Here is a 20667-nt window from a genome sequence, read left to right as displayed (position 1 = left end):
TTGTGCACCGCCCTATGGGACTCCCAATCATGACCGAATGTGATACAGCCTGGATTCGAACCAAGGACTGTAGTGACGCCTCTTGCACTGAGATGCAGTGCTTTAGACCGCTGCGCCACTCGGGAGCCCTAATATCACAGTGGTCAACAATTTCTCTCCAGAAATGTGTTTAAAACCAATTATTTGTTATAACTAAGCCAAGATAGACCATTGCCTGTCGTTTCCAATGGGAGCTAAATAATCATAGTGGGCATACCCAAGTACGAGTTATCGAGATCCTATTGGTGGGTTCTATCATTATTTGCATATTTCAGTTAGGGAACGCCTACACTGAAGTGCTCATGTGCAATAATTCAATTCGCCCTTGCACTCCATCTAAACAACACACACATTTTAAACTTTGGAAAATGGTAAAGTCTACAAACTTAGCCCTCTCTGTTCGTAACATATTCTAGTTTTGGGAACACAAAACGGTATTGAGATCAAATGTTTCATGATGAGAATATTTGCAGAATGTCTGCAAAATTCCATCACATTCCATCTCTTGGATTCCTCTCATCACCTTGGTGGTGAGTGGAAATGCCAACCGGATACTTCAGATTTATACATTCGGTGAAACATCTGGTTTACTGTTCTATCTGTGTCAAAATTCTGACAGCTGGGTTGTATTTTAATCAGGCATCGAGATAGGCGTTCTGTTTTGGGGGCCTTTGCGTTAGTTCCTGGTCCACGTATGAGACAGATCCAAACGCAAATATTTAGCTTACAAAGATTTACCAGATAATGTGTAAATGTGACACTATAGTCTATCTGTTGATGATTCATCCCGGTCTATAAACTGTCTGGGATATTTTTAGTTTTGGACATCGCTGTTATACGGTAAGTCGACTAGCTAGTTAGCGCTAATGGATGCTAGTATGTTAAAATAGTTTGGTTGTCGAACCCTGTGTAATCCACCGCTGATTTATGCCGAAAGCTGAAAGTTGATATCTCAGAATGTTGTTAAACCTACCCACACAGACCATTTATACTATTTTGAGGGTTAACTTAGTGATCACCCGGATTTCTAGCTAGCTTTCAAAGATGTTAGCAAGATTGTTGATGTTATGGCTATCTGTTGGACGGTAGAAGCTATGTCATAACATCATGCATTATCTTTTGGTTTTAGGGGAACGTCTTTTGACATACACATGAGATTTTGACACAAAAAGCTATTTATTGTTATTTAATTTATGAATCTGACAAACTGATTCATTTGTGTTTCTAGGATGCAGAATGTCTTGGTTGGCTGACCTGGCAGGGAAAGCTGAAGACTTCCTGAATAAAGTGGATGCAGGAGCTGCCAGCCTGACCAAACCCCAAGGCCGCACCTCCTCCTTCTCCTCAGCCTACGATGCTCCTGACTCCACCGAAACCTCTCAGTACAGTAGCACTGGCTACAGCACCAACACATCAGACACACAGCAACACCCCTATGGGAACGCCACCTCCCACAATGCACCAGGATCTGGTTTCATTACTGCAGCTGCTGGCAACATCAAAAAATCCAAAGGATCCCTGTTGACTAGTTCAGCCACAGTCTCCCCTACCAGCACCCTTCCCCTGGGGTCTTCCAGCACTGCCTCCTCCTCCAGCTCCATCAAACCCTCCTCCAGCTTTGTGAGGCCCAGTAAGAAGAGTCAGAGTGAGCAAGATGTGGATGATGACCTGCTGTTTGACTTCCTTAACAGCTCAGAGCCTCCGGTGGCCAACGAGAGGAGGGAGGTCAGACCAAGAGATCCTCTCAGAGTGTCTCCTGAAAGATCAGGCTCCCCCCAGCCAGCACCTCCTGCTTTGGCTGCTGCCCCCCTCATGGTCCCCTCAGCCCCCTCCACACCCCCTTCCCTACGGGGCATGTCTCGTACCTCCAGCTACAGCTCTCTATCCACCAGTACTCACAGTGCCAAAACAGGGGGTTCAGAGGATGGCTCTGCCAAAGAAAGTCAAGGTACTGACACTTCAACTGGTAATGTTTAATGTCAAGGCACATACGTGTATGCCTTTTTTGTTCTTTTATCTCAATGTTTGGTCGACATCATACAAGTTTATGGAATAATCAACACAGTGTTCTTGTTAACAATTTCTAATTTAAGTCAGCTCAACGTTCCCTCCTTTATATGTATTCTCTCTTTCTCTTTTTTTTCCCAGACACACCTGATGGTTCTGACTCTGGGTTGGCGGTTCCCCAGTCTATCACCTACCTATCAGAGTCTCCGGCCACATACGAGGCCCCTCCCCCAGCCCTGGCCCCGCCCCCTATAGAGGAGCAGCAGAGTCAGATGATGTCCAGTCTGCGTTTGGAGAACCAGCTACTGAGGTCAGAGGTCACCTCCCTCAACCAGGAACTGGCATCCATCATCCAGAGAGCCAAAGACACTCAGGAGGGTGAGAGAGAAGACTGAGCAAGGAGACTCATGTCCGGTCCCACATCTGTTTTTGCTGTCTTGCCAACTCCTATGGTCGTTGTCATGCCGATGGATGTTGTCTTGCCAAGACAGCGCTGACAGATCTGGGACCAGGTTATCCTCATGTATGTGTAGCAGACACCAAAAATAATGTGGTTTGTTTATGTCTGTCGTGGGCGTAACTGTATGGTCATAAATCTCTTTTCCTACAGAATTGAACCAGACGCGGTTACGCACAGAGAAGTGGAATTCGGACCAGTCTCGCACAGACCGCACGGTCAGGGAGCTGCGGTCGCAGGTTGATGACCTCACCGAGGCCCTCGGCGCTAAGGACGGGCAATTGGCCGTGCTGAAGGTCAGGCTAGATGAGGCAGATCAGTTACTGAAGTCACGGAGCTCTGCTCTGGAGGAGGCTCAGACTGAGAGGTCCCGGTATGTTTACAATCTTTGTAGATGGTTAGGCCTGGAAGTACTAAATCTGTCTGCTTCATTCATTATTAGTAAAAGACAACTACATTTGTCAGAAGTCCATGTATGTTTAATTAACCAAATCTTTGTGAATGAATAGATCCAGTCAATGAGGCTGTCCTACTGCCTCAACGTTTACATATTAGTAAAAAATATATATTTTGTTAAAAAGTCTGAGAATAATCAACATCCAACAGTGGTTACATGGGTAGAAATGGTGTTGGCTCCGGAGGCTCTGTGTGAGGGGCTCTCTGAATAGCTAGTCTATGTGTAACGGAGGTAAGAATGTGCCGGAAGCTCACTCCACAGCTAGCGTTAAATGTCGCCCAATGAAGCTATTGAATCGGATCCTTTTCTGTCGGACAACCGGTTGGTACGTTGTCAAGGATGCCGGTCACGTGTCTTTATGATCAGAGGACCACTGGTCCGAGCCTAGTAACTAAGGGAACCCGGGACAGTGGAGGAAGCGAAGCTGTTAGCATCACACTGAAGTTGGTTTTGTATAGCACTAGGGAGACAACAACTAACTTTGTACCCCCATCGTGTCCAGGATCCTCCAGGACCACACAGAAGGAAGCAGTATGCAGTCCCAGGCCATGACGACCATGCAGGAGAGACTGAGGGAGGCAGACATGGCTCTACGCAGGGAACAGGACGGCTATAGACAGATGCAGGTAGATATATATACACACACACACACACACACACACACACACACACACGGTCCCAACTCTCAAGTACACATTGATATTCGTTTTTTTTAAATGATGAATCTTTATTCTGTCAAATACAAATGAAGGATGGCATGTGTAACTAGTGGAAACGGGGCACGTTCGTCATGTACATTCAGAAAGTATTCAGACCCCTTGACTTTTTCCACATTTTGTTTTACGTTACAGCCTTATTCCTAATCAATCTACACACAATACCCCATAATAACACATTTACATCAGTATTCAGACCCTTTACTCTGTACTTTGAAGAAGCACCTTTGGCAGAGGTAATAGCCTCAAGTCTTCTTGGGTATGACGCTACGTACCCGGGGCGGCAGGTAACCTAGTGGTTAGAGCGTTGGGCCATTAACCGAAAGGTTGCTAGATTGAATCCCAGATCTGACCAGATAAAAATCAGTCGATCTGCCCCTGAACGAGGCAGTTAACCCACTGTTCCCCGGTAGGCCGTCATTGTAAATAAGAATTTGTTCTTAATTGACTTGCCTAGTTAAGTAAAGGTTAAATTAAAAAAAAAATTAAATACAGACTTGGCACACCAGTATTTGGGGAGTTTCTCCCATTCTTCTCTGCAGATTCTCTCAAGCTCTGTCAGGTTGGATGGGGAGTGTCGCTGCACAGCTATTTTCAGGACTCTCCAGAGATGTTCAACCGGGTTCAGGTCCGGTCTCTGGCTGGGCCACTCTAGGACATTCAGAGACTTGTCCCGAAGTCTTGGCTGTGTGCTTAGGGTTGTTGTCCTGTTGGAAGGTGAACCTTCGCCCCAGTCTGAGGTCCTGAGTGCTCTGGAGCAGGTTTTCATCAACAATCTCTCTGTACTTTGCTCCTTTCCCTCGATCCTGACTAGTCTCCCAGTCCCTGCCGCTGAAAAACATCCCCGCAGCATGATGCTGCCACCACCATGCTTCACCGTAGGGATGGTGCCAGGTTTCCTCCAGACGTGATGCTTGACATTCAGGCCAAAGAGTTTAATCTTGGTTTCATCAGACTAGAGAATCTTGTTTCTCATAGTCTGAGTTCTTTAGGTGCCTTTTGGCAAACTCCAAGCGGGCTGTCATGTGCCTTTTACTGAGGTGTGGCTTCCGTCTGGCCACTCTACCATAAAGGCCTGATTAGTGGAGTGCTGCAGAGATGGTTGTCCTTCTGGAAGATTCTCCCATCTCCACAGAGGAGCTCTGTCAGAGTGATCATTGGGTTCTTGGTGACCTCCCTGACCAAGGCCCTTCTCCCCCGATTGCTCAGTTTGGCCGGGCGGCCAGCTCTAGGAAGAGTCTTGGTGGTTCCAAACTTCTTCCATTTAAGAATGATGGAGGCCACTGTGTTTTTGGGTCCCTTCAATGCTGCAGAAATGTTTTGGTACCTTTCCCCAGATCTGTGCCTCTACACAATTCTCCATTTCATTTTTTAAAATATTTATTTGTACTTTTACCTCCTTTTTTCTCCCCAGTTTCGTAGTATCCTATTGGTAGTTACAGTCTTGTCTCATCGCTGCAACTCCCGTACGGACTCGGGAGAGTAGAAGGTCGAGAGCCGTGCGTCCTCCGAAACACGACCAAACCAAGCCGCACTGCTTCATGACCCATTGCCCGCTTAACCCGGAAGCCAGCCGCACCAATGTGTCGGAGGAAACACGTTACACCTAGCGACTGTGTCAGCGTGCACTGAGCCCGACCCGCCACAGGAGTCGCTAGAGTGCGATGTGACAAGGACATCCCTGCCGGCCAAACCCTCCCTAACCTGAACAACACTGGGCCAATTGTGCGCTGCCCCAAAGGTCTCCCGGCTGCGACAGAGCCTAGACTCTAACCAAGATCTGTAGTGGAACAGCTAGCAACTGCGATGCAGTGCTTTAGACCACTGTGGCACTCGGGAGGCCCTGCCTCGACACAATCCTGTCTCGGTGCTCTACGGACAATTCCTTCAACCTAATGACTTGGTTTTTGCTCTGACATGCACTGTCAACTGTGGGACCTAAGACGTGTGTGTACCTTCACAAATCATGTCCAATCAGGTTGTAGAAACATCTTAAGGATGATGATTTTTTCTACCATGTTATTGACTTGTTTATTGTTTACTCCATGTGTAACTCTGTGTTGTCTGTTCACACTGCTATGCTTTATCTTGGCCAGGTCGCAGTTGCAAATGAGAACTTGTTCTCAACTAGCCTACCTGGTTAAATAAAGGTGAAAAAAACTAAAAAACAAAATGGAAACAGGATGCACCTGCGTGCAATTTCGAGTCTCATAGCAAAAGGTCTGATTACTTATGTAAATAATGTTTATTTTTTATTTTTGCTTTGTCATTATGCGGTATTGTGTGTAGATTTGATTTTGTTTTATTTAATACATTTTAGAACAAGTCTGTAATGTAACAAAATGTGTAAAAAGTCAAGGGGTCTGAGTACTTTCCGAAATGCACTTTAAGTCAATCATAGACTATAACTTGTCTCCTTGGTTCCCACAGAGTGAGTTTGCGGTGCGGCTATCCAAGGTAGAGGCTGAGAGGCAGACACTGGCGGAGGCTGTGACGGGCGCAGAGAGACGGGCGTCGGAGGATAAGCACCGGGTCGAGGACCTCCAACAGCAGATGAGGAGTGCCCGGAACGCAGCCGAGACTGCCAAGCAGGAGCTATACGACTACAAACACAAGGCCTCCCGCATACTACAGGTAAGATAGACTCTTATATCTGTCACATATTGGAGATTTAGGACACAACTCACTATTTCCTTTCTAATGCTTTTGTTTTGTTGTACCACCCGTGTGTGTGTGTGTGTGTGTGTGTGTGTGTGTGTGTGTGTGTGTGTGTGTGTGTGTGTGTGTGTGTGTGTGTGTGTGTGTGTGTGTGTGTGTGTGTGTGTGTGTGTGTGTGTGTGTGTGTGTGTGTGTGTGTGTGTGTGTGTGTGTGTGTGTGTGTGTGTGTGTGTGTGTGTGTGTCCAGTCCAAAGAGAAGCTGATCAGCAGCCTGAAGGAGGGGTCAGGCTTGGATGGTCTGGAAGGAGGAGGAACGGGAGCTTTGGAGCTGGAGGAGCTCAGACATGAGAAGGAGCTGCAGAGAGATGAGATCCAGAAACTACAGGGACAGATGCAGACGCTCCGAGCTGAGATACAGGTGAGAAGGGATTGGAGATGGTTTCAATGATATAACCCTCTCTCAGGCCGACCCTCTCTCAGGCCGACCCTCTCTCAGGCCGACCCTCTCTCAGGCCGACTCTCTCTCGGCCGACCCTCTCTCGGGCGACCCCCCCCCCCCCCCCCCTTAGCACACATGCAAAGCAACTTACAGTACAGTGTGAGTGCATACAATTCTTCAGTATGTTGATGTGATTCCTGCAGTATCCCTGCGGGAATTGAACTCCTCACCTTGCCGTTGCTAACACCAACTGAGCCACGCAGGACATGCTTACTTCAAGACAACCTTGGTGGCTGGATGACCTGGCTGTAAGAGTGAGATGTTGTGACCTTTCTTCTCCCAGGACTTGGAGGTCGTGGCCCTGACTGAGGCAGAGACGTGGCGAGAGCAGCAGCTGGAGATGCAGGAGCAACAGGCTCGACAGACCAGAGCCAAGCAGGAAGTGGAGGCCGAGGTGGAGCGCTACAAACAGGTAGCAGAATATATCATATTATACCACGACGTTGTTGAATACTCCTTTTTGATTGGCTTGAAGGGCATTCTAGAGCATGCCTTATTTCCCTGTAATGTACAGTATAATTCAATGGCTCTGAAGTTCATTGTTGTATGTTTTATGTTTGAGCTGCCTTTGAAAGCAAAAGTCGTTTTTAAAACATTATTGGCATTGTTGAAAAATCTAATTTCATAATAGCGAGCTAGGACTGACGCTTTGGTTAGCTGAGCTAGGAAGTCTTTTTGTTTTTGTTACCAAGGCAACTACTGTAGCAGTCTAGTAAACTTGCTAGCTACTTCAGTGGATGTTGAATACATTTCTAGCAACAAATATAGTGTTTTTAAATAAGCGGGAAAATATTGCAAACTCCGTGGGAAGTGCGTGCCACTCTGCAACTACCAATCAACCCCCTACAGAGGACAGAGATGGGAGGAATCACTTAAGATGGCGGCGTTGATGAGGTTGCCCGTTTCTGCACGACTTCCATCTTTTTTTAATGGACATTTTTTGCGTTAATTGTTTACTTTGTTTGCTCAGAAAGTTCACGTAATAATTTTCTACGACCAACAAACACTTCAGCGAACTGTATAAGATCATAAGCCAGCTAGAATCCTCTCACCCGTATGCAGTCTTTATTGTTGCTGGTGACCAAAATAATCACTGACATGTATCCTGTCTTACAAAATGATCCAGCAGACGACCACACCGGGTTTCGCTCCTATCAGGGTAAAAACAAGAAGTGGCTCCTGTGGGGCACGCGATCACCACGAATTCCCGGGTTCCTGTTGCGTCATGCTGATGGCAGAATCGGGATTTGGCCCCATCCTGCCATCCCGCCTGGTTAATGGTACAGGCTGGTGGTGTAACAGTGTGGGGAATGTTTTTCTGGCACACGTTAGGTCTCTAAATACCAATTGAGCAATGTTTCCATGCCTCAAAGAATTCAGGCTGTTCTGGAGGCAAAAGGGGTTCCAACCAGGTACTAGACGGGTGTACCTAATAAACTGTGTGTACATCAGTCACAGGCTTTATTAGGAAATGTGTTGATGATGTTGAACCCACAATAACAATCTGGACATACCCCAACCAATAGAAATCTGTTAAATGTCAGAAGAACGAACCCTGGTGACTCTGTGACGTGCGACGCGTACAAGGCAAGCAGGTACAAGCTCCGCAAAATCCATTAGGGACACAAAAAAGACAATACAGACTCAAACTTGAATTGATGTTCAATTCAGACTCACGTCGCATGTGCCAAGCACTACAGATTACAAAGGCAAATACAGGTGTGGTGCCCCCCGAAGCCTCCCTCCCAGACGAGCTTAATGCGTTCTATGCTCGCTTCGAGGCAAACTACCTGACAATCCAGGAGGACTCTCGCTGCTCTGGACGACCAGGTGCTTACACTCGGCGCACAATTGGCCCAGCGTCGTCCTGCTTAGGGGAGGGCTTGGCCGGCAGGGATATCCTTGTCCCATCGATCTCTAGCGCCTCCTGTGGCGGGCTGGGAGCATGCACGCTGACACGGTTGCCAGGTGACCGGTGTTTCCTCCGACACATTGGTGCGGCTGGCTTCCGGGTTAAGTTGGCATTATGTCAAGAAGTAGTGCGGCTTGGTTGGGTCGTGTTTCAGAGGACGCACGGCTCTCGACCTTCGCCTCTCCCGAGTCCGTACGGGAGTTGCAGCGATGAGACAAGACTGTAACTACCAATTGGATACCGCAAAACTGGGGAGAGAAAAGGGTAAAAGTAATAAAAATAAAAAAAAATTATGCTGTTCATTGACTACAGTTCAACATTCAACACTATTGTTTCATCCAAGCTCGACACCAAGCTCAGAGCCCTGTGTCTGAACACCACCCAGTGCAACTGGATTCTGGTCTTACTGACGAGCAGACCACAGGCTGTGTGTTTTGGTAACAACACCTCCTCCACACTGACTCTTAACACAGGAGTCCCCCAGGGATGTGTCCTCAGTCCTTTGCTGTACTCCCTGTTCACCCACGACTGTGAGACTTTGCACGACACCTACTCCACACTGACTCTTAACACAGGAGTCCCCCAGGGATGTGTCCTCGGTCCTCTGCTGTACTCCCTGTTCACCCACGACTGTGAGACTTTGCACTTTCCATCATCAAGTTTGCTGACGACACCAAGGTTGTCGTCCTGATAACCAAAAACGATGAGTCAGCCTTTAAGGAAGAGGTCAGTGAACTGGCATTGTGGTGTCATGACAACAACCTCTCCCTCAATGTCAGCAAAACAAAGTTGATTGTTGACTTCAGGAAGCAGAGGGAACATGCCCCGATTCACATCAATGGGACTGCAGTAGAGAGAATCACGAGTTTAAAGTTCCTCTGCGTCCACATCACCAAGGACTTGACATCGACCAACAACACCGCCACTCTTGTCAAGAGGACGCAACAGCGTCGCTACTTACTAAGGCGGCTGAATAAATTCGGCATGCCAACCCCGGATCCTCACCGAATACTACCGCAGCACCGTCGAGTGCGTCCTGACCAATTGCATCACGGCCTAGTAAGGGAATTACTCCATACACGACCGCAAGGCCCTCCAGTGGGTGGTGCAGATGGCTCAGTACATCACTGGGGCTATGTTCACATCCAGGAAATCTACTCAAAATGGTGTCTGAGGAAGCATCATCAAGGATCCCACATACCCCAGCCACGAGCTGTTCTCTCCCTTACCGTCGAGCGGACAGTATCGGAGCAGGAGGTCTGATACCAACAGGTTCAGAGACAGTTTCTATCTACAAGCCATCAGCTCAAGCCACACCTCAGCGCTCGGTCGCTCACACTCACAGACACACACAGTCATACACAAAGTATGTGACGCTTTTTCAGCCACACCCGTTGCTGACAGGTGTATAAAATCGAGCACACAGCCCAGCAATCTCCGTAGACAAACATTGGCAGTTGAATGGCCTTACTGAAGGATGCCACCTTTCCAACAAGTCAATTTGTCAATTTTCTTCCTTGCTAGAGCTGTCCCGCTCACCTGTAAATGCTGTTATTGTGAAGTGGAAATGTCGAGGAGCAACAATGGCTCTGGCGCAAAGTGGTAGGCCAGATAACCTCACAGAACGGGACCGCCAAGTGCTGTCTTCGGTTACAACACTCGCTACCTAGTTCCAAACTGCTTCTGGAAGCAACATCGGCAAAAAAAACTGTTCGTCGGGAGCTTCATGAAATTGGTTTCCATGTCCGAGCAGCCGCACACAAGCCTAAGATCACCATGCTCAATGCCAAGCGTCGGCTGGAGTGGTGTAAAGCTCACCACCATTGGACTCTGGAGCAGTGGAAACACATTCTCTGGAGTGATGAACCACGCTTCACATTCTGGCAGTCTGATGGACAAATCTGGGTTTGGAGGATGCCAGGAGAACGCTACCTGCCCGAAATATAGTGCCAACTGTAAAGTTTGGTGGAGGAGGAATAATGGTCTGGGGCTGTTTTAGGTTCCACTGAAGGGCAACCTAAACGCTACAGCATACAATGACATTCTAGAAGATTCTGTGCTTCCAGCTTTGTGGCAACAGTTTGGGGAAGGCCCTTTCCTGTTTCAGCATGACAATGCACAATGCAAGGTCCCATTCAAAAATGGTTTGTCGAGATCGGTGTGGAAGAACTTGACTGGCCTGCACAGAGCCCTGACCTCGACTCCATCGAACACCTTTGGGATGAATTGGAACGCCGACTGCGAGCCAGGCCTAATCGCTCAACATCAGTACCCGACCTAGCTAATGCTCTTGTGGCTGAATGGAAGCAAGTCCCACAGCAATGTTCCAACATCTAGTGGAAAGCCTTCCCAGAAGAGTGGAGGCTGTTATAGCAGCAAAGAGGGGGAACCAACTTCATATTAATGCCCATGATTTTGGCATGAGATGTTCGACGAGCAGGTGTTCACATATGTTTGGCCATGTGGTGTACGTTCATGCTACACACATCACATCTGTTGCTACCAGACTCTTATTATACTGCCCAGTTTATACACTGCCCCATCTCCCCCTTCCCCAATACACCTGTAAATATTATAAATTGTGCCTTCCTGTATTATACCGATGCTAAAATGTGTATTATATTGTTTTGTTTTATTTTCTTATTGTTGCATTGTCGAAGGAACCTGCAAGTCAGCATTTCATTGGACGATGTCTACCAAGCGTATCCAATGTATCCGACTAATAAAACTTTAAATTTGGGTCCTATTCATTAAGGTGTGCAACGGAAAACATTATGAAACGTTTTGCGATGGGAAATGTGTTTTGTTTCTTATTCGACCACATGTCCAGGTAGTCCATGCCTGTTTCTTTCTCTGTATCTGGGCTAAAGGGAACTTTTTGTGTGTGTGTGTGTGTGTGTGTGTGTGTGTGTGTGTGTGTGTGATGTAGGAGCTACAGTATGTAGAGGAGGAAAACCACCGTGCCAAGACCACACTGCAGAGTCGCATCAAGGATCGGGAGGATGAGATACAGAAACTCAGAAACCAGGTATATAGACATACCAGTTAAAGTCGGAAGTTTACATACACTTAGGTCGGAGTCTTTTAAAACTTGTTTTTCAACCACTCCACAAATTTGGTGTTAACAAACTATAGTTTTGGCAAGTCGGTTAGGACATCTTACTTTGTGCATGACACAAGTAATTTTTCCAAAAATTGTTTACAAGTCCTCAACTGGCAGCTTCATTAAATTGTACCTGCAAAGCACCAGTCTCAACGTCAACAGTGAAGAGCCGACTCCGGGATGTTGTATATGTCAATAAAGTTCACATTTTATTTATATATATATATATATAAAATGTGACCTTTTTTGACATTCTACTGCATTGTTAGGAGCTAGGAACATAAGCATTTCATTGCACGAGTTATGACATGTGCTAAATTGTATACGACCAATACGCTTATTTGATTTTAGAAGAAGCACAAGTAATGTTACATTTCCCTGTCCCGCCCTCTTTTTTTGTTTTGTTCTCCCCCTCCCTCTGCCTCACCATCCTGCCTCCCTAGCTGACCAATAAGGCTCTGAGCAGCAGTAGCCAGGTGGAGCTAGAGAGCAGGTTACACCAGCTGACGGAGACTCTGATCCAGAAACAGACCATGCTGGAGTCCCTGGGAACAGAGAAGAGCTCACTGGTCTTCCAGCTAGAGAGGCTTGAGGCCCAGCTGAAGAGCGTCCAGGGAGAAGGGCAGACCGGGGGGCCGGCCATTAACATGAGCAGCATGGAGAGCCCAGGTGAGGCTGGGGCTGTTTTTTTTTTTTAAATAGCACCCTATGTACATTTAGTATACTATTTTTGACCAGCTCAGGTGAGACTGATGTCATGTGGATGGATATGATTATGTAGCCTGGTTGTCCCAGATATGTTAATAATGTGTAACCAACTCCTTCAGGTCTGGGTCCAGGCTAAGGGTCAGGGTGGGGAATTTATTATTTTTGGGGGGAAAACAAACTCCATGCTACTCTTGAATGTCTAAAACTGGATAAAGTAGAAATTATAATGGACCTTTTTAATATATATATTTTTTAAACAGCCCTTTTTTTGCTGGCCTGCGAATTGTTTTTGAGAACAAATCGGTCTGAAATTTAATCTGTGCTTCCCTCTGCTGAATTTTGAAATCCTGGTGTTGCCCTGGAGACAAAATGTTTGCCAACACAGATCGTCAAATAAAAACATTGATTTGAGATTTTGGGAAGCTTTAAAAAAAAAAAATGATCTGATGAACAAGCACTCAACACTTTGCTCAAGCTCTTTCCTTTTTATTTTTAATTTTAATTTATTTTTTTTGTTTTCTTCAGGTGGCCACTCAAATTGTTGGTATATGTAAAGCGTTTCCCACACTGGGAGCAGAGGTAGGGTCTCTCCCGTGGGGAACTCTCTTGTGCTTACTGAGCGTGAAGGAATGACGGAATCTCTTTACACACTCTGTAGAAGAGAAGGGTACAACTTCTGTGTGGATCCGCTGGTGGCTTGTAAGATCACTGGTGTTTTCGGCAAGTGTCTTCCCACATTCAGTGCAGTGATAAGGGCGTTCTCAAGTGTGCCGTGCCTCGTGTCTCTCTAAGTTTGCGCTGCTAGTGAAACTCGTCCCACACTCATCACAGGTGGTCTTTAACCCAGTGTGGATCATCATGTGTTTTATCAAGCTCATCTTTTCGACGAAGATGTACTACATTGTTGGCAACAGTTGGGTTTTTTCCCCCTGTGTGGATTATCTTGTGCCTACTGAGAGTGTGTGTACGACGGAAACTCTCTTTACACACGCTGTACAAGGGGAGGATCTTTCTCCTGTGTGGAGCCGCGCTGGTGCTTTATAAGATCCACAAAGTGTGAAAACATACTCCCACATTCAGTGCAGTGGTAGTGCTTTTCTCTTGCGTGACCTGGCTGGTGTGTCTCTTCAGTTTTCTCTGCTGGTGAAGCTCTTCCTGTATCCTTCACAAGATGTATGCTCTTTTCCCCAGTGTTCTGGGTGTTTTTCAGCAGGTCTTTTTTTGACCAAAATCTTTTCCACACAGAAATTATTTCTGTTTCCATCTTCCTTTTCATCTCCTTTGGATTTTCTAACCTTGTGTGTTTTGTTCACATCATTTCCATGTGTTTTGGTGGGTTGGGAACCTGTTTTGTTCAGATCTGTGCATTTAGGATGTCCTTTATCTGACATCGTAGTGCATTTGTACTTTAGAGACAAACTCCCATCCTTCTCTCTTCCTCAAACTCACCTAACAACAAGACATCGTCCCGTTTTCATTTCGATGTTCAGTTTCCTGTATAATCCCTTTTGATTCTCCAAGTCTATTCAACAAGACATCGTCCCGTTTTCATTTCGATGTTCAGTTTCCTGTATAATCCCTTTTGATTCTCCAAGTCTATTCAACAAGACATCGTCCCGTTTTCATTTCGATGTTCAGTTTCCTGTATAATCCCTTTTGATTCTCCAAGTCTATTCAACAAGACATCGTCCCGTTTTCATTTCGATGTTCAGATTCCTGTATGATCCCTTTTGATTCTCCAAGTCTATTCAACAAGACATCGTCCCGTTTTCATTTCGATGTTCAGTTTCCTGTATAATCCCTTTTGATTCTCCAAGTCTATTCAACAAGACATCGTCCCGTTTTCATTTCGATGTTCAGATTCCTGTATGATCCCTTTTGATTCTCCAAGTCTATTCAACAAGACATCGTCCCGTTTTCATTTCGATGTTCAGATTCCTATATAATCCCTTTTGATTCTCAAAGTCTATTTTAAAAAGTAACAGAAGCATTCAGTCGGGTGACTTTACAAACTCACTTCTGTCGCTTCAGTTTTGATGTGAAAATTAGGCTTAAGGCCCAGGAGTAATACTTATGTGTTGACAACATGTGACCAGGCTTCTTCACACTCCTGTCTGGGGGGAAATTGCCTGTTTGTTGGTCAGCGGCTGGTCCAGAATCAGGCTCACTTTTAACAAAAACAGGAAGCAGGGAGGAAAGGCTGGTTCCGGTGAACAAATCACAGCTCACCTCACAGCTAGATCCTATATGAAAGCACACAACAAAAGTGTTATTCCATGTGGAATTGACTAAACATGGCCATGACATTAATACTTCATTTTACAACAGACAGCATTCTCTAGATTTTTCTACAGAAGCTTTTGCATAAAATCTGCATAAAATTGTAACTGAGAAATATTTCATCAAAGAAATCTAGATTTAAAAAAATAAATAATAATTTGCAGTGTGTGTGTGCTCCCTGCTCAGAATAACAACTTCAATATTAATTTGAGTCTTCACAATGTTTTTTCAGAGATTGAAAAAACAAGATTACATTAAACATGACAACCAACAGAACGGATTCACTTTCAGTTCTCTACTCTCTTACAATGTTTCATTATACCTAAAGTTATTTTTTGTCTTTAAGTTTACTGTAGTATAGTGTATCGGAGGTTTTACAGCAACACCACAAGAGAAATGCAGCAACAGCACAAGAAAGCAGAATCAAAATGCCCAGAATCCAGTTGTACATCGGAATGACTCATAGATTCACCATATTGTTTTTTTATATTGACACTTCTCAGGGGAACAGCAAGATTAGGGGGAACAGCAAGATTAGGGGGAACAGATAGTAAAAAGGAGTCCCATGTTGTATAGAAGTCTTCTCCCTTGTTCCTAAATATAGCACTAATTTTATCCAGTGGTAGTTGGACTTATTAAAGAGCTCACAATTCCACTGATTTTTATTGTTTGTGGCTGGTCTTTTTATCTAGTTCTAGAGAACGTATTTTCAGGCCACAGAGACATTTTTTTTGAAGGAGATTTGAGCAGATTTTGGGAAAGCTGAGATGTTATTAGTAAAAGATGTGAGATTTGTTTCATGATTTCACCATAACCTCTTGGATGGCAGGACTGAAAATACCTTTATGTTAACGTCACACAGGGACACGACAGAGGAACGCACCAATCCTGTTCAACGACCACGACAGTCCAGGAGTGTATGGCCAGGTACGCAAGGCAGCCAGCACCATCGACCGGTTCAGGTGAGCTATTATACCAGAGGGTTGGCCTTATCAAAACATTTTTTTTTTTTTGTGTGTGTGTTTTCTAAATGTAGTGTGATCTTAAAAAATGCTTTATTCAGACAGTACAGAAACAGGGGTAGACAGGCCAGACAGGGCAATCTACCACAAGACCTTCAAGGCTCTTATCAGTATCAGGAATGTTACCATACAACTGTACCTCAAGTTAAGTTTTAGGAATTGTTTGGTATTGTTAACTTGTCACAATACATGAGCTGTTTTTGTTGTTAAAGAGCAGTGGAATTTCATTCTCGTTCTATATGTTTCAATGCTTTTTTCATATTTTATAGGCACGAATGTTTACCATTCAACCACACGAGTGTCACACATTTATATCTCACCTCGACAATAATCTGAAAATCTTGTCCTTCCAGCATCCGATTAGGAATCTTCCTGAGACGCTACCCCATGGCTCGGGTTTTTGTAATACTTTATATGGTGAGTGTCTTTTGCTCTAATGCAACTTGTGTATTGCAACTACTATAATTACTGTACATGTAACGCTAACCAAAATATAAGTTGAAATTCTCTACTCCTTTTTAACTGAATAAAACCAATGAAGACCAGTACAAAACTCTTGCTGTTTAAAAATAAAATAAAAAATGTTTTACACAGTCTTTTGTTCAAAATAAACGTGTCACAATAATCTTTTAAAGCCCTTTTTTTTTTTTTTTTCAGGCACTACTGCACCTATGGGTCATGGTTGTTCTGTTGACCTATTCCCCAGAGATGCATGAGATCCACGACCATCCTGCAGGGAGATAGAACACAAGGCCTGAACGATGTCATGATAGAGCTTTATTATATATATGTTGTTGTGATCTGGGGTAAGGTGAAGAGATTAGTTCCCTTTGTCATCGAAGACTAGCCTGGTGCCAGATCTGTTTGTGCTGTTTAGACCTGCCTACCATGCACGCAACTTTAGGTCAAAAGTACGCTGGTATGGGGGGACCCTTTAAAATAACACAAATGGGCTTTTAGTCGGCGAATTGTGGCTTTTGACTCAACCGTGTGAAGTTGGAGCTGAGCCAATCAGAGGACATGGGCGAGGAGGGAAAATCGCGATCTCAGCTACAGGCCGTAACCCTAAAGTCACAGTATTGTAACGACCCTGGGTTTATAAGCGCGGATATCGACTCTGCCGTTCGAGCATGCTTTTGCGGCACAGTCGATAGCGCGCCGGACCTCGGGCCTAGAAGGTCGAGGGTTCGAGACCTGCTCCCTGCCTGTTTCATTACAGTACTATTTCCCTCTCTCAGGCTGGATGGCAGCTCTCCGCCACGTCCGTTGATACCACTGACGTGTGAGGGGAAAAAAGGGTAGGAAAAATGGAGAACAATTTGTTTTGCTTAATACATTTTCCAAAATAGTGTGTTTAGTCAAGCACATAACCACTATTATTTTGTAGTTAGCTCCTTGGTTAAGGCGTCATTACGACGAAAGTAGTTAGCTACAGCATTTATTAAACGAACCGAGAACATTTTCTTGACCGCACATGCTTTGATCTCCGTAACAGCGCGTTGACGAGCAAGGGGAAATGTGCGAGTCGCTGCGTGGATGGAAAACGGTCGTGGCAAGGAAGAGCTCCTCCGCCGGTACCGTCCATCACAGAAAGTTCTGTTAGACGTTTTAACGATTAGTAGGCCAATGTTAATCAATCAGTTTCTTGATCTGTCCTCTTGATGTAGCTAGACGTCAACAGTAGGCTGGCTAATGCTGTGGCAAATCAATTCACCGATGACAACGAGGCATGTTGAATGAATGTTAGGCTAGTATTCAGGCCTGATGGATTAGATCAGGGATAGAGATCTGAAACCAGCTCCGATACCAGCTCTGATACCCCTAGTTGTTTCATAGTCTATATAGCCCACAGTAAGCTAGACTAATACATTGCATCCAGTAATTTAATTATTCAGAATTCTCCCCGAACAAAATGAAGAAGCCAGTCTACACTTTCACTAGACTCTATTCCACATAAAGACATATATTCATCAGAATTACCCCTAAATTGAACCTAGAAAAATGTGAAAGTGTCATTGAGACCAGCTCAATTTTATTTAGGATCAAACACAAGACTACATTTGATATAATTTAAGACTAGGTTTCAGGAAATGGCAGTTTAAAGTTTTTTTATTTTTTTTTATTGCAAAATGGCGTCTGTGGTGCCGCGCTGAAGTGACACTTCAAGGTTGGCAGGTCTGTGTTTTGCCAGCTCCCTTCTCTGTTGGCATGACAATGACCATAGGAGTTGGCTAGAAAGCACACCTAGATCTGAGACCAAAGGCTAGTTGGAGTAGGGATGGAGCAAGCTGCTGATTTAATGACTCAATAAGCACAGAACTGACATGCTAGCTACTCTATGGGACACTGACTGACTTAGGATCACTTTTCCCTGTTATCCACCTCCTAAGGGTTGACAAAATTCTTGTAACGTTCCCCAAAATGTCCAGGTTTTCCAGACATTCTCTTTGGAGGTTTCCTGGAATCAGAATAACCAAGGAGGGAATCCACTAACTGGAACTAGGATTTCTGGGAAACCTGGGAATTTGGAGAAAGTTTCTAGAATTGTGCAACCCCCCTCCCCTGTCCCTGTCCTCTCCCCTGTCCCACCCCCTGTCCTCTCCCCTGTCCCACCCCCCGTCCTACCTAAAGATCCACAGGTCAGTCACAGTAGAATGGGGTTTTATAGCTGTTATGCAGTCAGATGCTGATGGGTGGTGCAGTGATGACGGCATATTCATTACAGTTATATTAATTTATACTTATCCCCTTCTCCTGTATGATGTTACCCTCCCCATCTTAAATCTGTTAAGTTTATTTTCCCCATAGAAACTTGTGTTTCCATTCACAGTTTTTATGTGAGTAAAGTCATACCTATAAAAAAAGATTAAAAAAAGATAATGAAAGCTGGGATGGAAACCGAAAAGTTTCGGGAACAATTGTATAAATGCCGACAGATAATTTGTTCGTTCAACATGGTGTGTCCTTTTTGTGTTGGTAAAATGTATTGTGCGAGAAATGGCAGTGGAAACTTCCTTTTTATGCGCAAAATGTTGATATAACTATCATATCGACGTAAACTTTGGAGTCACGCAATGATATGGTGTGTGTGTGTGTGTGTGTGTGATCCTTCCACTACGACTCGGAAAACCGTGCAGGTTACTAGGCTACAGATGAAATGGGTTGAACTTCACAGGGTGGTGAAAAAGTGCACGGTGAAAAAGTGCACGGTGATCTTGAGGCACGTATCCAATAAATATCGAGAGGTCTTACTCTGGTGACGTGATGATCGACGCTTGACTGCTGTTTTGACAAATAAACATTTGCATATTTTCTTTTATGCGGATTCTAGAATATTCACATGAAAATCTGTCTCTCCAATTGGATGGAAACTTAGCTACTGAGGATTATTTAAATGTGAAAAGGATTATTTTAATAAACATCAAACCTGAAGATAAAAACACTTGTTTGTTTTTGTTTCATCTGTCTGTGGATGCATAAATTATTTGTTTCAGTTTAAAACACAACACTGCTTTTCTTAGCAGTGTATACTTGCCTGACAGGAAATTGCCATGCTGTAGATGAATTATAGTAGATTCCTCCTTAGAAACTATCGTAGGCCTACATACCCTGTTGGAACAACCAGAGGTGAGTTCCTGCTAATACTGGCCTGGCCAAAACTCATCTACCTGACCCTACATACACTGGCCTGGCCAAAACTCATCTAACTGACCCAACATAGACTACATGACCAAAAGTATGTGGACACCTGCTCGTTGTACATCTCAAACCAAAATCATGGGCATTAATATGGAGTTGGTCCCCCCTTTTGCTGCTATAACAGCCTCCACTATTCTGGGAAGGCTTTCCACTAGATGTTGGAACATTTCTGCAGGGACTTGCTTCCTATTCAGCACAAGCACATTAGTGAGGTATGGAAACCTAAGCTTGGCTCGCAGTCGGAGTTCCAATTCATCCCAAAGTTGTTTGATGGGGTTGAGGTCAGGGCTCTGTGCAGGCCAGTCAAGTTCTTCCACACCGATTTCGACAAACCATTTCTTTATGGACCTTTCGCTTTGTGCACGGGGCTATTGTCATGCTGAAACAGGAAAAGGGCCTTCCCCAAACTGTTGCCACAAAGTTGGAAGCACAGAATCGTCTAGAATGTCATTGTATGCTGTAGCGTTAAGATTTCCCTTCAGTGGAACTAAGGGGCCTGAACCATGAAAAACATCCCCAGACCATTATTCCTCCTCCACCAAACTTTACAGTTGGCACTGTGCATTGGGGCAGGTAGCGTTCTCCTGGCATCCGCCAAACCCAGATTCGTCCGTCAGACTGCCAGAATGTGAAGCGTGATTCATCACTCCAGAGAACGGGTTTCCACTGCTCCAGAGTCCAATGGCGATGAGCTTTACACCACTCCAGCCGACGCTTGGCATTGCACATGGTGATCTTAGGCTTGTGTGCGGCTGCTCTGCCATGGAAACCCATTTCATGAAGATCCCGACGAACAGTTCTTGTGCCGATGTTGTTTCCAGAGGCAGTTTGGAACTTGATGGTGAGTTTTGCAACCGAGGACAGACGATTTTTACGCGCTACACGCTTCAGCACTCGGCAGTCACGTTCGGTGAGCTTGTGGGGCTTACCACTTCACGGCTGAGCCATTGTTGCTTCTAGACGTTTCCACTTCACAGTAACAGCACTTACAAGACCGGGGCAGCTCTAGCAGAGCAGAAATTTGAAGAACTGACTTGTTGGAAATGTGGCACCCTATGACGGTGCCATGTTGAAAGTCACTGATCTCTTCAGTAAGGCCATTCTACTGCC

At 45.0% G+C, this 20667-nt stretch overlaps 1 protein-coding gene across 1 annotated transcript; it reads left to right on the top strand.

Annotated features, from left to right (window-relative positions):
• Nucleotides 1-408: 408 nt before the first annotated feature.
• On the top strand, nucleotides 409-19298 carry golga5 (golgin A5). The gene is made up of 13 exons (XM_071382148.1): nucleotides 409-879; nucleotides 1268-1987; nucleotides 2188-2424; nucleotides 2657-2876; nucleotides 3463-3586; nucleotides 6107-6310; nucleotides 6582-6752; nucleotides 7117-7245; nucleotides 11675-11773; nucleotides 12292-12517; nucleotides 15699-15798; nucleotides 16212-16275; nucleotides 16516-19298. Exons 2-13 carry the CDS (start codon nucleotides 1276-1278, stop codon nucleotides 16600-16602), a joined length of 2373 nt encoding a protein of 790 aa, XP_071238249.1. The 5' UTR covers nucleotides 409-879; nucleotides 1268-1275; the 3' UTR covers nucleotides 16603-19298.
• The last annotated feature ends 1369 nt before the right edge of the window (nucleotides 19299-20667 follow it).

The sequence above is a fragment of the Salvelinus alpinus genome, chromosome 34 (genome assembly GCF_045679555.1).
Source record: "Salvelinus alpinus chromosome 34, SLU_Salpinus.1, whole genome shotgun sequence".
NCBI lineage: Eukaryota > Metazoa > Chordata > Actinopteri > Salmoniformes > Salmonidae > Salvelinus > Salvelinus alpinus.
Note: the sequence above shows the minus strand (reverse complement) of the source record. Positions and strands in the feature narration are given on the sequence as shown.